Genomic DNA, 13,241 nt, shown 5'->3' with positions numbered 1-13,241 from the left:
TCCGGGGGTTTTTTTGTTTGTATAGTATTATTTTGGATTCAATGTTTATAATTTTTGTTATGATTCAGCATTGAAAATAAAAAATTCAAAAAAAAATATATGAGTTTGCACTCTTCCAGACAGACCAAAGCATCATAAGAACTTCCTGCTTAGATTATGGCAAAGCCACCTTTATTTCTACTGGATGAGACCCGATTGGGGGGGGGGAGAGGGGCTGCATTGGAAAAGAAAGGATAAGAGACCCCTATTCTTGCAGAAAAACAACAGGATAGGGTAGAAGACGCACGCTCACACAGACTTTGGAAAGTTGCACACTTGCTTTCCTCATGCTGCCAAAATACCAGCCCAGGGCCTAAGGGAAGACAGGTCAGGCTAATTGCAATAGCCCAGGGCACAGAGCAAGGCAGAGAGGATAGTTGCATTAGCAGCAGGCATAGCAATAAAACCACAATCACAGAACGTTGAATCATAGAACAATGCAACGAAGCATTTCAGTCAGGTGCTTGAGGTTACTTTGTGCTTGCCCCTCACTGGGTCAACAAGATCACAGCGGAAGTGCAACCTAACCAACCTCCATAATTCTCTCTCATGGGCTCATTCGACATGGCTTAGGTCCGAGCTATCTGAAAGACTGTATTCCCTCCAGTTGTTGGGTTTCAATTCTGATCAGCCCCAGCCTGCATGGCCAATGGTCAGGGATGATGAAACTGTACTTTAGCAACAAATGGAGGGCACCATATTGGCTGCTCTTCATATAATTCTAGAATTGTAAAGCTGGAAGGGACCACCTGGTCCAATGCAGGAATATCAACTAAAGCATCCATGACAGGTGGCCATCCAACCTCTGCTTGGAAACTTCCAATGAAGGAGAGTCCACCACCTTCCCAGGGTGTCCGTTCCACTGATGCAAGCTAACACCTGACCGGATTATCTTTTTAGAGAACTGATGAGAAAGCCCATATGAACAGGGCCTTGCAGAGCCAGGCAGAGGCCCAGGCCAGGTAGATAATGTGCCCTTTTCTTACCCTGGGGATAACTGAAGTCTTATAAATAAGTAAGTATAAAAATAATAAATAAGTAAGTATATAAATCTATTTTTAAGTAGGCAAATTTGACTATTAATTATAATTAAATTATAATTATAATTAAAACTTCTCCATCTTCTTAGGTAAAGGTAAAGGGACCCGTGACCATTAGGACCAGTCGTGGCCGACTCTGGGGTTGCGGTGCTCATCTCACTATACTGGCCAAGGGAGCCGGCGTACAGCTTCTGGGTCATGTGGCCAGCATGACTAAGCCGCTTCTGGCGAACCACAGCAGTGCACAGAAATGCCGTTTACCTTCCCACTGTATTTATCTACTTGCACTTTGACATGCTTTCAAACTGCTAGGTTGGCAGGAGCAGGACCAAGCAATGGGAGCTCACTCCGTCGCGGGATTCGAACCTTCTGATTGGCAAGTACTAGGCTCTGTGGTTTAACCCACAGCGCCACCTGTGTCCCTTCTACATTTTCTTATTCTACTCTTTAAAAAGATGTATGCTTGTGAGAAAGCCACTATTGCTCGTAAGCCACTATTTCTTTAAAAACATGGTTTCCACCAAATTTTATCCTCATTGAGCTATATGCAAGTAATTTTCCTGGCCTAGTCAACAAAATTTTAAACAAATGGCCACATCTTCATCAATTTTTCATCATTTTCAAAAAAAAAATAATAGCGATAAGAAAGCCAACACACTTATCTTTAAGGCACGGGTGGTTTTAATTTTTGGCAAACAAGATTTCAAACAAAAACTCACCAACTTTTAACAGCATGAAAAACACGGTCCACCATCACGTTCACGGCACACTGGCTGCTGGAGTCTTAGTCGCCTCCACCCACCCGGCGCCTGTTCTGCACTCCTCTGCGGAGCCGATAGCAGGACCCGCCCTGGACGCCATGGAAGCTTTTCTCTTGTGCTGCCAGCCATGGCCCCAGGGAATCCTCCCACCGCCGCCTTTGCACCTCCGTGTTTGCCCCAGTGCATCCCCTGTGATTGAGAATATGCTGACCGAAGCAGCCTTTGGAATCGGAGGCCCGGGCCAAGTGGCCCATATGCCCCCCCCCTCTGTCTGGGCCTGCATATGAATGCACCCCAACATTGTTAAAATGTTATGGGCTAAAGAAAGCAAGAACATCTTAAAACGTGTGAGACTGAGCTCTGCCAACGACACAAAAGCCAAGTCTATTGCTTCTTCATTCAATCTGGAGATGACTCATCTTCACTGGCAAAGTGCAAGACTCGCATGTTTTCTCACAGTGTTTGCACAGTGCATCTCAATTAACCTCTCAACACAGAGTGAGCAAAGGAGGCAGCAAATAAAGGAACATTTTAAACACATTCCAAAAGCTCTGCTGGAGAGGGATCAGGAATTCCTCTCAATGAGACTCTACCCATCTCCAGCACTCTCACTGCCAGCAAATAAGGAGTGTTGCAACAGTTCTTTCAGAGAGTTTGAAAGCTCCAAGTGGACTGTCATTTCAGAGAACAGCGCATTTCAGAAAGAGTCAAATTCAGAGCTTTGACATGTGGGAAGCTGGTTTCAAAACAACGTGACTAAAGTGAGTCCCTCACTCGGTTTGATTGGCTCTCAGTAACTCATCACAAAAGAGAGGTTATGTTGGATAACTTGCAGGTGTGTTGACAGGTGGCAGCTGTGTGAACCTGCATGCAAGCTTGTCAGAAGTACAGTTCTGGGCAGATGACTGGACTGCTTCCTGCCACTAGTTCCTACTCACTAATTCAAACTCGATTGACAAGATCTGCCAGTTTACTCTGATGCTATACACCCCTCAAAGTGCCATGCCATTGTGTCATTGATGGATCCAGTGCTGGAGTCCCTCAGTCTTAGTTCAAATATTCATGTTCATTGCATCCCAGTCTTAAATACGGGCTCTCCAGTCTGTTCTTTGATTACTAAGCACCAGAATTTCAAGATTCGCATGTATCATACCAAAGTTAACCATGTTGCCTCACAGAAGAAATCAAATGTTGAGGAAAGACAAGGAAGTGAAGCTATGGATGGTTCAAAGAAGTTAACATTTGGGTCTTCAGCAAACAGTTATGAAATTTGTTTCAGGAGCTTTAGGGAGAAATGTGAAGCAGGCAACTGCCTTTGCTAGCAAGAGTCAACACGTGCCATTACCTTGATTTCAAACTTCTCATGGAGGTTGGGTATGAAAACTTTTTCCTCCTCATCCCAAGTTTGACTGTCGTCGGTCAGAATCCGGCCTTTCAGTTTCCACTTTTGGCGCCCCAGCCGTACAAACACCTAAAAAACAAAACCCAAGGTTTTGGAGGAGCATGTATTTTGTCTTAATTTGTGGGATCTCAAAAGATTGATAAGAAGAGCCTGCTAGATCAGGCCAAAGGCTGAGGGTCACTTAGTCCAACCCCTGGACTAATGCAGGAATCTTTTGCCCAACGTGTGGCTCAAACCCCCAACCCTGAGATTAAGAGCCTCGTGCTCTACCGACTGAGCTATCCAAGTCACATAAATGCATGCATACCTTTAAACATATAATCCAAGTTTCATCAAACCATCATGAATTAGGTAAGTACACAGTAGGCAATTCCCAGCCTTGTGAAGTGCTGAACAAGAAATCATTATAACTATTAAAATATGCAAATATACTATGACTTATTTGCATATTATATGAGTTGGTATGCTTCCTCTTTCTTCCATCCAACCAGAGGCAACAACCAAATTCAGTATTTTGGAGGCTCAATCCATCTCCACAGCATCCTAGATTTCTTTTTATATGGACATAGGAAGCTACTCTGTACCAACTCAGATGAGGGGTCGTCGAGATCAGTCTTCCATGCACCATAAATAGGAGGGCCTGTGGCCCTCCAGATGTTGCTCAACTCCCAGCTCCCATCATCCTCCATCTGCACAGCTAATGGTCAGGGAGTCCAGCAAGACCCGGAGAGTTGAAGGATCCCATTGCTTATCTTCACCAATGGACCGAATCTCTCCAGGATGTCAGACTGGAGTTGACAGCCTTACATGGGGATGCTAAAGATGGAACATGGGGCTGTTTGCGAAAAAAGCATGTGCCTTACTATGTAGGTAAGGGCTGTAGCAGAAGGTCCCAAGTTCAATCCCTGGTATCTCCAGGTAGGACTGGGAGAGATGCTTGTCTGAATCCCAGGAAGACCAGTGCCAATCAGTGTAGACAATACTGAATTCGATGGACCAATGGTCTGGCTTCCTGCCACTGAGCTGAAGCCCTTCTGCCACCTTCAAGCAACTTCTTGCAATCGGACTGCTAAATACTATACCTCATACTGGTCCCCTGGGCAGAGACGTGCATATCCCACTAACCCTGGAAAGAAGCACAGAAGGAATTTCATCAACTCAGAGAACATAAATTGTTAGAGATCTCAAAACAGTTCTGGTTACCGTCCCTTCAAGTAAATCCCACACGGAAGATTTATGGGTAAGCAAATCTCTTGGGAAGGGGAGGTGGTGGCAAGGTTTGTTTTTAAATAAACCATATCCAGCAGATAATTGCAATGGATGTAAATAACTCCAGATCACAGCACAGACCAGCAGCTTGCTTATATGGGACAACCTCTTGAGAGAACAAATGAGGGTCAGAAAACAGCACTACAGAGAGAGCTGCATATATGTTCAAATGACATTTTATTTTAAATGAAAAGCAGCCACTGCAAGCTGCAATGAAGACAAGAAGAAGAGTCTTTGGGGAGTATGTTCTTAACCCTTCTCCTGCCATCCCTTTTCCTTTGCCAAAATCTAAAAGAACTGGCTCCTTTTCATTTTTTAAAAAAGTCAGCAAGAAGTTACATGCATCTCTCTGTAGCATGTATTCTTCAGCTACTCACTTTCAATTGGTCCTTTACACAAAAGAAGGATAAGGATACAAGGGTGCTTTGAACACTCTAAAGAACTGGTAACCAGCTGACCATCAGCACTTGCAAAGCCACCCATTTCAAACCACGTGGGCAAAGAAATATGTTTCACTTGATATCACCCTCAAGTGATTGGCAGGTGGACAGTGCAAATCATGGAAGCTGGAGGACCAAAGCATTCAGCCTACCAGACAGAAACTGTTTCACATCTCTGCTCTAAACCACTATATATGATTAATACATGGTAGCAATTTACTACTAGAACCCACCAAAAGTGGGTTGGCTTCTTGACTCGGAAGATGTCTGATGCTATTCAACTACTGGCAGAAGACTCAATGGAAGTTTCGTAAAAACCTGCCTCATCCCATCTATAAAGGTAAAGGTAAAGGTACCCCTGCCCGTACGGGCCAGTCTTGACAGACTCTGGGGTTGTGCGCCCATCTCACTTAAGAGGCCAGGGGCCAGCGCTGTCTGGAGACACTTCCGGGTCACGTGGCCAGCGTGACATCGCTGCTTTGGCGAGCCAGAGCCGCACACGGAAACGCCGTTTACCTTCCCGCCAGTAAGCGGTCCCTATTTATCTACTTGCACCCGGAGGTGCTTTCGAACTGCTAGGTTGGCAGGCGCTGGGACCGAGCAGCGGGAGCGCACCCCGCCGCAGGGATTCGAACCGCTGACCTTTAGATCGGCAAGTCCTGGGCGCTGAGGCTTTAACCCACAGCGCCACCTGCGTCCCCTCATCCCATCTATAGGCAACATCTATAGTGAAAAACTAATGGCTGGTTTGAGAACTACACTGGTTTATTCTCAAGGGGGCAGTAGTGGAAAAGAGAAGCGATGCAACAATTCTGTTCTTGAATCCAGGATTTGTTCTTCATGCCCATTGATGCCAAACCCCTAAGTAAAAAGTTCGGTTTACCTTTCATCTTCAGATGAAACTCTCCCAAATGCACTTCGAGGGTACCCTCTATCAGACACATATCCTGAAAGAAAGAAAATAGCACTGAGCACAAGTTAGCATTTCAGAGTGATGGTCAAATATTTGCGCTAGGCACCAATTAGCACAAGTGCAACAGGGTCTCCCCAATTCTCTCCCCTCCCGTAACCCACTGTCCCCCAGTCTTCTCCAGGTGGTTAGAAGAATTGTTGCACTGATGGAATGATCTCCTGAATGCTCCGTTAAATGCAACCCAAAATGACCAACATGCATTGGTTTCTTTCTGCCTGTTAAGTTACTTGTTGGACTCATCCCAGCATAGACATGTATGGAAAAGGCAAGAGCTGGCAGATTTTCAACCTACAAAGAAAATCTTTCCTGGAAGTAGTTAAGCAAGTTCATTACCATTTCACATACCACAATGCAAGCCATGCAAAAAGGAATTGTAATAAATAAATAAAATTCCTGGACATTTAAACTGGGGGGAATCTTCTTCAGGTAAGCTTGCAACTCCTTTATTATGGTTCCCCAGAAATGCTTCCTGTGTTTTTCATCTGCTTACAACAGACAGAATTTGGAAGAGTCCTAAATTCAGCTAAGAGGAGATTCACACCACAGATTCAAATCTGTTTAATTTGTTTAAACGGTAATTATGTCTCCCCCAGAGGACCCTGCGAGCTGCAATTCTGCAGAGAGGGAGACTAGGGATCTCTGACACAAATCTTAGCCCGTTTACCAAAATGCAGCTCCCATGATTCTGTGGGGAAGCCATGAAAATTAGACTGGTAGAAAAGAAACATACATTAGTACACCTTTATATTGTCCTTGGCAAAATTAATACTGATCACGTTGCAAACTCGCCAGCATCAAGCCGATAAGAGTGATGTAATCACACATTTCAGAGCATCCTCATTAGGCGGTGCAGAATATAAATGTAATAAGTGCTCTCCAGACAGATTTTACAAGGGTGACATTCAAGAACAGTCAATGTCAACGTTAAAATAAAACACACAAAAAACCTGCGGATTACGAAGAACTGACAGATACAAAAGTAATTGTACCTCTGTGCATTCTTGAAGGTTTTTATAAAGTTCCACCAGGCTCTCTCTTGATGCTTTTGTGGACGGAGACATGGAAAAGGCATGTTTCATATTTGAAGCACCATCTCTCAGCCTGCACTGGATGCTGTAAGCTTCATATAATTCATCTACCTTTTTAAAAAAGAGGGGGAAGAAAGGTAAAAAGATTGCAATTCATTCCAACAACTACAACAAATCCCATTGATTTCAATAATGCTTGACACCTTACAGTTATGCTTCTGAATGCAAAAAGTCCAAGTCTCTGGTCTACCCAGATAAAGCTATGAATGTCGCCTGCTTGAAACCTTACAGAACCACTGCCAGCCGGCACAGCTTCTTACGTTCCCAGAGCTCATATATGGAAACATTGCAAGTAAAAACAGTCTTATAAAACCAATTGTTTTATAGGAATGGAGTTTTTCTTTAAAAGTTTACAATCCAAGGTACTCTCTGAATTGCAGCGTTCAGCATGCGCTCTCTTCGACAAAAACCAATGGGAGCTGAAAGTATTGTCTTTGATTTGATCATACTCAGCGAAATCAAGTAGGAAAAGTCAAGATCGGGTCTTGTTGAATACTTGAGGCTGATGGGTGTCCAATAACAATTGCAGGGGGTGCACAGGTTAGTCACCCTTGATCCACTCCAGTGCTTCCCAAACTTGAGTTTCCAGCTGTTTTAGGACTACAACTCCCATCATCCCTAGCTAGCAGGACCAGTGGTCAGGGATGATGGGAACTGTAGTCCAAAAACAGCTGGAGACCCAAGTTTGGGAAACACTGGTCTACTCCATCAGTGTTACAAAGGTTTCAGGCAGAGACCCTACCCAAGGTCTTTAAAGCTGGAGATGGTACGGATTGAACCTGAGGCATGATGAATGTTTTGCAACTGAGCTGGGACACTTCTGCAATCTAACTACCCACTTTCTTGTGGGAGAAGAAATCTGCAAAGGCCTCGGCTCATGCTATTCATTGGGACAACACCAAAGTCCAAGGTTCAATCCATCTTGCCAGGCACAGAGCAGCCTTCACCAAACTCCAGTGTTTTGGGCTACAACTCCCATCAACTCTAGAAAGCACACCAAGCTGGACAGACAGGAGCCATAATCCAGAGACACCTGGAGAACACCTGGTTGGTTGGCAAGGCAGATGTGGAAGACAGGACAATGTGGGAACCGGCCTTTGATCCCACAAAAATCCTGGGAGGTTGGTTGACTGAGGAGAGGGCAATTTGCCTAAATAAACCTGGCCTACTGTCCACATTCAAATCCAACTCAGGCACCCACAAACAAAGCCTGTTTTCAGAGCTGTGGCAATAAGGAGGGATCAATCTAACATGTAACAGGATGCTATACCAGCTGTAAAATTTGAGTGCATATGGCAGTAATGAAAATGCTTATGCCAAAGAGGAACAACTATACCACTGTAATATGCAACCTTAAAGCACAGTTTGCTCTAATTTTCAGGCCAATAAAATCCATAAACCCTTAATGAAGGCATACTCCTCACTCAAGCCAACAAAAGCACCAATGGGTAATTCTGCACAAAATATTTTAAAATCCTTTATTTGGCTTTCTAAAGTAGTCAGACAAGGGGGTCTGCTGAGCACCGTTTAAAACCTACCGGGTCCTGTCTCTAAGAGTTAAGGGCATTTGATCCCTCTTGATGTCAGGCACAATCCTGCTCATGACACGCAACAATTCTTTGCATGACAGATAAACTTGGCATGATGCCATGCTGCCTTTGTGCCTCTTTACAAGAATATTTAGTCTTGGCACCACTGAGTGGAAGCCATCAAAGTGCTGCAAAGTGCAATGGCCAACACAGTTATTGAAAGAGACCTTTTCTTCCTCAGATTACTTCATCAGAGTCAATGCAGTGAGTATATCCAAAAGACAATGAAATGTTTACATGAAATCAGAGCAAGTCAAACCCAGATCTCGACAGAAAAGGTTTCTGCTGTTAACTGAATAGTGGAGGATGGTATACTTTTAACATTTATTCTTGGCTGAATATAATAGGACGGGAGCAATCTCTTGGTCTTGAATTAGACTAGTCCTCATGAACTAGTCACGAATCCAGCAAAATAGAGAGAGGAATATATATACAGTATTTCTGTAGTTTGGGAATCGCCTGGCACAAGAGTGATAGGCCACCTTCTTTTAGCTGTCATGCAGCTAATAATGGCTCCTTCCTTCCCTTCTCTCCGACCTCAAGCAGTTTTGCTTTCTTCCAAATATGCTGGCAGGGCATCCAAACTGGTTCTACAGGCTAAACCTGGGCTGCGCTCAGTAATCACTCTGCATGGAGGCACCGCAAAAGAAAAAAGAAAAGAAGGTCTCCTCCTTTTGCAAAGAGAGCTATTGTGGCTTTAGAAAGCACCTAATGTGATTTGCCTTCAAACAGACTATGGCAAAAAGTATTTTTTTTCCTGCCCTACATTTGTTTATATCATGGCATTAACCTTGCAGACAGAGAATATAAGCCCTTACCTTGCTTATATGAAATTCCAGTTTCCTGATATACCTTTCAACAGAGCGGATTTGCTTTTAAGGGAGGGACAAAAAGACATGCAAGAGGTTATTTATACATCACCAAACACTGCACTGCTGGGAAAGAATTTAACTTGTTACCATGAGACATTGCCTAAACATGTGGTGCTGTTTTAAAAAGACTACAATGAACCAGTATTGGCATACCAATGAGGACTAACTGCATCCAAATTTTCGGTCACTACCACTGTCACCTGTACCAAGCGAGGTTTTATTTTAATTTTTTAAAATCTTTGTCACCTTTCCACCACATAGCCGATCAACTCAGCCTGACAACTAAAGCAACACCGCTTAAAAACTGAAGTGCCGAAGAGAGATAGAAAAAGCTGCAGGTTCTTTCTTCAGAAAGAAGCTGAAGGCAAATGTTCCCCCTTGGACTGGTTGTAGGGTAGGGCCCCATTCACTTCAATGGACTGGCCTCCAGCATGTAGAAGAAATGCAAGATTCTGAAATAATCAGAATTGTACAGTTGGAAGGGGACGCGGGTGGCGCTGTGGTCTAAACCACAGAGCCTGGGGCTTGCCGATCAGAAGGTCGGCAGTTCGAATTCCTGTGACAGGGTGAGCTCCCGTTGCTCAGTCCCTGCTCCTGCCAACCTAGCAGTTCAAAAGCACATCAAAGTGCAAGTAGATAAATAGGTACCACTCTGGTGGGAAAGTAAACGGCGTTTCCGTGCGCTGCTCTGGCTCGCCAGAAGCGGCTTAGTCATGCTGGCCACATGACCCGGAAGCTGTACGCCGGCTCCCTTGGTCAGTAAAGCGAGATGAGTGCCGCAACCCCAGAGTCAGTCACAACTGGACCTAACGGTCAGGGGTCCCTTTACCTTTACCTTTATAGTTGGAGTCTAGTCCAACCCCCTGCAATGCAGGAATATGCAGCTGTCCCACACGGGGATCAATCCTGCAAACTTGGCATTATCAGCACCACACGCTAAGCCATTGAGCTATAAACAAAGTTAATGAAGCAGTAGCATCAGTGTTCAAAATTCCCATTTTGCAACAGGGAATTTCATTAGTGCAAGCCGTTTCTGAGCTCTGGGCACAGTACTGCACCTAAGATTTCAGATTAAAAGTGCAGAGTGGAAGGAAAGGAGGACCTTTTTCTGCCTCCCCACTTCCAGCTACTCTCTGAAGACTGGAAAAGAGACCCTCTTAAGAATATTGGGGGGGGGCAGGGGAAGGACTAGACTATGTGAAAAATGAACATAATATTTTAGCTGCAGTTCATTCATTTTCAGCTTTGTATTCTTTTTATTAAAAAAGCACCTAGCCATTTCGTTGTTGCACCCATAACCTAGGTTTAAGGTCCATTTAGCTCCTCGCTTTCATATTTCAGTTTCTAACACTGAGTAGCATTGACAATTACTAAAAGATGAAGCATAACAGCTATAAAAGCTTAGCAAAGCAACTAATTTTTTTTTATAACAGAATTGGGGGGGGGGGAATACTTTGGGAAAGATGGATTTTTAAAGCCTGCTAAAAAATCCACAGCATATAGACATACTCTCCCACAGTTTGACTTTACCCTCAATGGCACATTCTTCCATTGCTCTCCATACAGACAGATGCCAACAATCATCTAGGCATGCACATTGCACACTTCTGAGAGAGAGCTCCACTGTCTGAGAGCTACCACAAAGAAGGCCCTGTCAGATCAGAATTACTGACCCCTGCATACAGATAGGTTCCAGAAGTTGGTACTTTAGATGCAGGCTTGTGGGATCTCCTTTGCATTCTTGCTCATGCTCCAAGGAGCACCAACCAGAATCTCTCACTCGCCAAGGCCCAGCCTTCATGCCACTAGAGTTCTCCAATGTTCATAAGCATTCAAGCAAATATTTGGGGGTAGTCAGGGAGAGTAAGGTCTGTCAATGGTTTTAAATATGGCTCTTTGACCTTGTGCTGCTTGCAGTGCACACATGCTCAGTCACCTTAAGCCAATTTCCATAATCATTAATAATATTTTTATGCTACTAAATGTGCAAAAATCCGTAAGTAGCTTACATAAAACACAATAAGCTTGATTTTTAAAAAAACAAACAAAAGTAAAACAGAATCCATCAATAAATTTCTTACCTTATCCAAATCATAGTAGAAAGCCTGAAAGAGAAATGTGCTAAATTTTAGCATCCAGATTACTATATCCACATTCATACAGTGCAGTGCTAGAAAAGAGTTATATTTGCGGGGGGGGGGGGGGGGGTTTAAAAAAAAAGATGCTGGTACTCACCATGAAGTTGTTACAGTAACTGCCACACTTTTAACATTTTGGGGAGGGTAGTTGTTGCTGGTACTGCAAACCTTTGAGCACCCCCAGAAAAAAGTTCTGGTTTTATTGTTTCAATATATTGTTTTTATGCAGAAATCTGCTCTTCCTCCTTGTGTTCCAGCATCTTAATTGCAAGAGGGTGTTTGCGTTTTTATTAGCTGTGTGGTCCAGGTGGGCCTGAATGAAAGCTTTCACCGCCACAGCAGTAAGAAACCTCTGGCCTCCATCCCAAGAGCCACATGGTCTGGAAGGTGTCCACAAAGAACCCATTTTTTGCAGCCTGTCTGAGCTCAGTGGGTCCTTTGAAGGGAGCAAGGAGAAGTTCTTCTGTCCAAAGGGCTGTACCTTTTTTTTTTTTTGAAGGCAGGGTTGTTGCAGCTCTATAAGCTATTTTTACTAGTAAGGTAAAGGTAAAGGGACCCCTGACAGTTAAGTCCAGTCGCAACTGTAAAGTTCACCTTGCTTTACAGGCCAAGGGAGGCGGCGTTTTTCCGGGCCATGTGGCCAGCATGACCAAGCCGCTTCTGGCGCAACAGAACACTGACACCAGAGCAGCGCACAGAAACACAGTTTACCTTCCCGCCAGAGTGGTACCTATTTATCTATTTGCACTTTGACATGCTTTCAAACTGCTAAGTTGACAGGAGCAGGGACCGAGCAACAGGAGCTCACCCTGTAGCAGGGATTCGAACCGCCGACCTTCTGATTGGAAGCCCAAGGCTCAGTGGATTAGACCACAGCGCCAGCAAGAGATAAAAGGGCTGGGCTCTGCAGAAATATATTTTATCCTTCCTATGATTTAGGACTAAATTGGAGTGGGGCAACAGAAGATCCTTTCTGTTTAGATGTCGGTTTGGCCCGGTCATGTATAAAGCATGAAGTTAAGGCTCAATGTTTGGAACAAGTGGTGCACACAGCTCTGTGCCACCACAGATGCCAAGACCGAGTCCTATAAAAATATGGCAGGCCACAGGTTCCCTACTCTTTGTTTACAGTGTCTACCAGCAAGTTATTGAAGTTAGAAAGAGAGAACAACTTACCAGCCTTGAGTTTCTTCTTGTATCTTTGTGGCATTCTGAGAGGTAATCCCGCTCAGCCTGATGCATTTCCAGATATTCACTACAGGAAGAGAAGAATCAGATGTGATTATTGTAAAGGTAAAGGGACCCCTGACCATTAGGTCCAGTCATGGCCGCCTCTGGGGTTGCGGCGCTCATCTCGCTTTATTGGCCGAGGGAGCCGGCGTACAGCTTCCGGGTCGTGTGGACAGCATGACTAAGCCGCTTCTGGCAAACCAGAGCAACGCACAGAAATGCTGTTTACCTTCCCGCTGGAGTGGTACCTATTTATCTACTTGCATTTGACGTGCTTTCGTACTGCTAGGTTGGCAGGAGCATGGACCAAGCAACGGGAGCCCACCCCGTCACGGGGATTCGAACCACCAACCTTCTGATTGGCAAGTCCTAGGCTCTGTGGTTTAACCCACAGCGCCAC

General features: G+C 44.5%; 1 protein-coding gene across 6 annotated transcripts in view; it reads right to left on the bottom strand.

Moving 5' to 3' along the window:
* The window catches only part of RIPOR3 (RIPOR family member 3), a 113,594-nt gene that overhangs the window by 37,508 nt on the left and 62,845 nt on the right, over nt 1-13,241 (bottom strand). For all 6 annotated transcript variants that reach the window (XM_083744177.1, XM_083744176.1, XM_083744178.1 and 3 more), the window contains 7 exons: nt 12,788-12,866; nt 11,555-11,578; nt 9,420-9,473; nt 6,914-7,063; nt 5,835-5,898; nt 4,325-4,368; nt 3,186-3,311 (listed from right to left, as the gene is read on the bottom strand). In XM_083744177.1, coding sequence (XP_083600303.1) covers nt 3,186-3,311; nt 4,325-4,368; nt 5,835-5,898; nt 6,914-7,063; nt 9,420-9,473; nt 11,555-11,578; nt 12,788-12,866 — 541 coding nt within the window. The remainder of the gene's footprint in view (nt 1-3,185; nt 3,312-4,324; nt 4,369-5,834; nt 5,899-6,913; nt 7,064-9,419; nt 9,474-11,554; nt 11,579-12,787; nt 12,867-13,241) is intronic.

The sequence above is a fragment of the Podarcis gaigeae genome, assembly GCF_964106915.1.
Source record: "Podarcis gaigeae genome assembly, chromosome: 6".
Lineage (NCBI taxonomy): Eukaryota > Metazoa > Chordata > Lepidosauria > Squamata > Lacertidae > Podarcis > Podarcis gaigeae.
The sequence above is the reverse complement of the archived record's forward strand: the minus strand, read 5'-3'. Positions and strand labels throughout refer to the sequence as shown.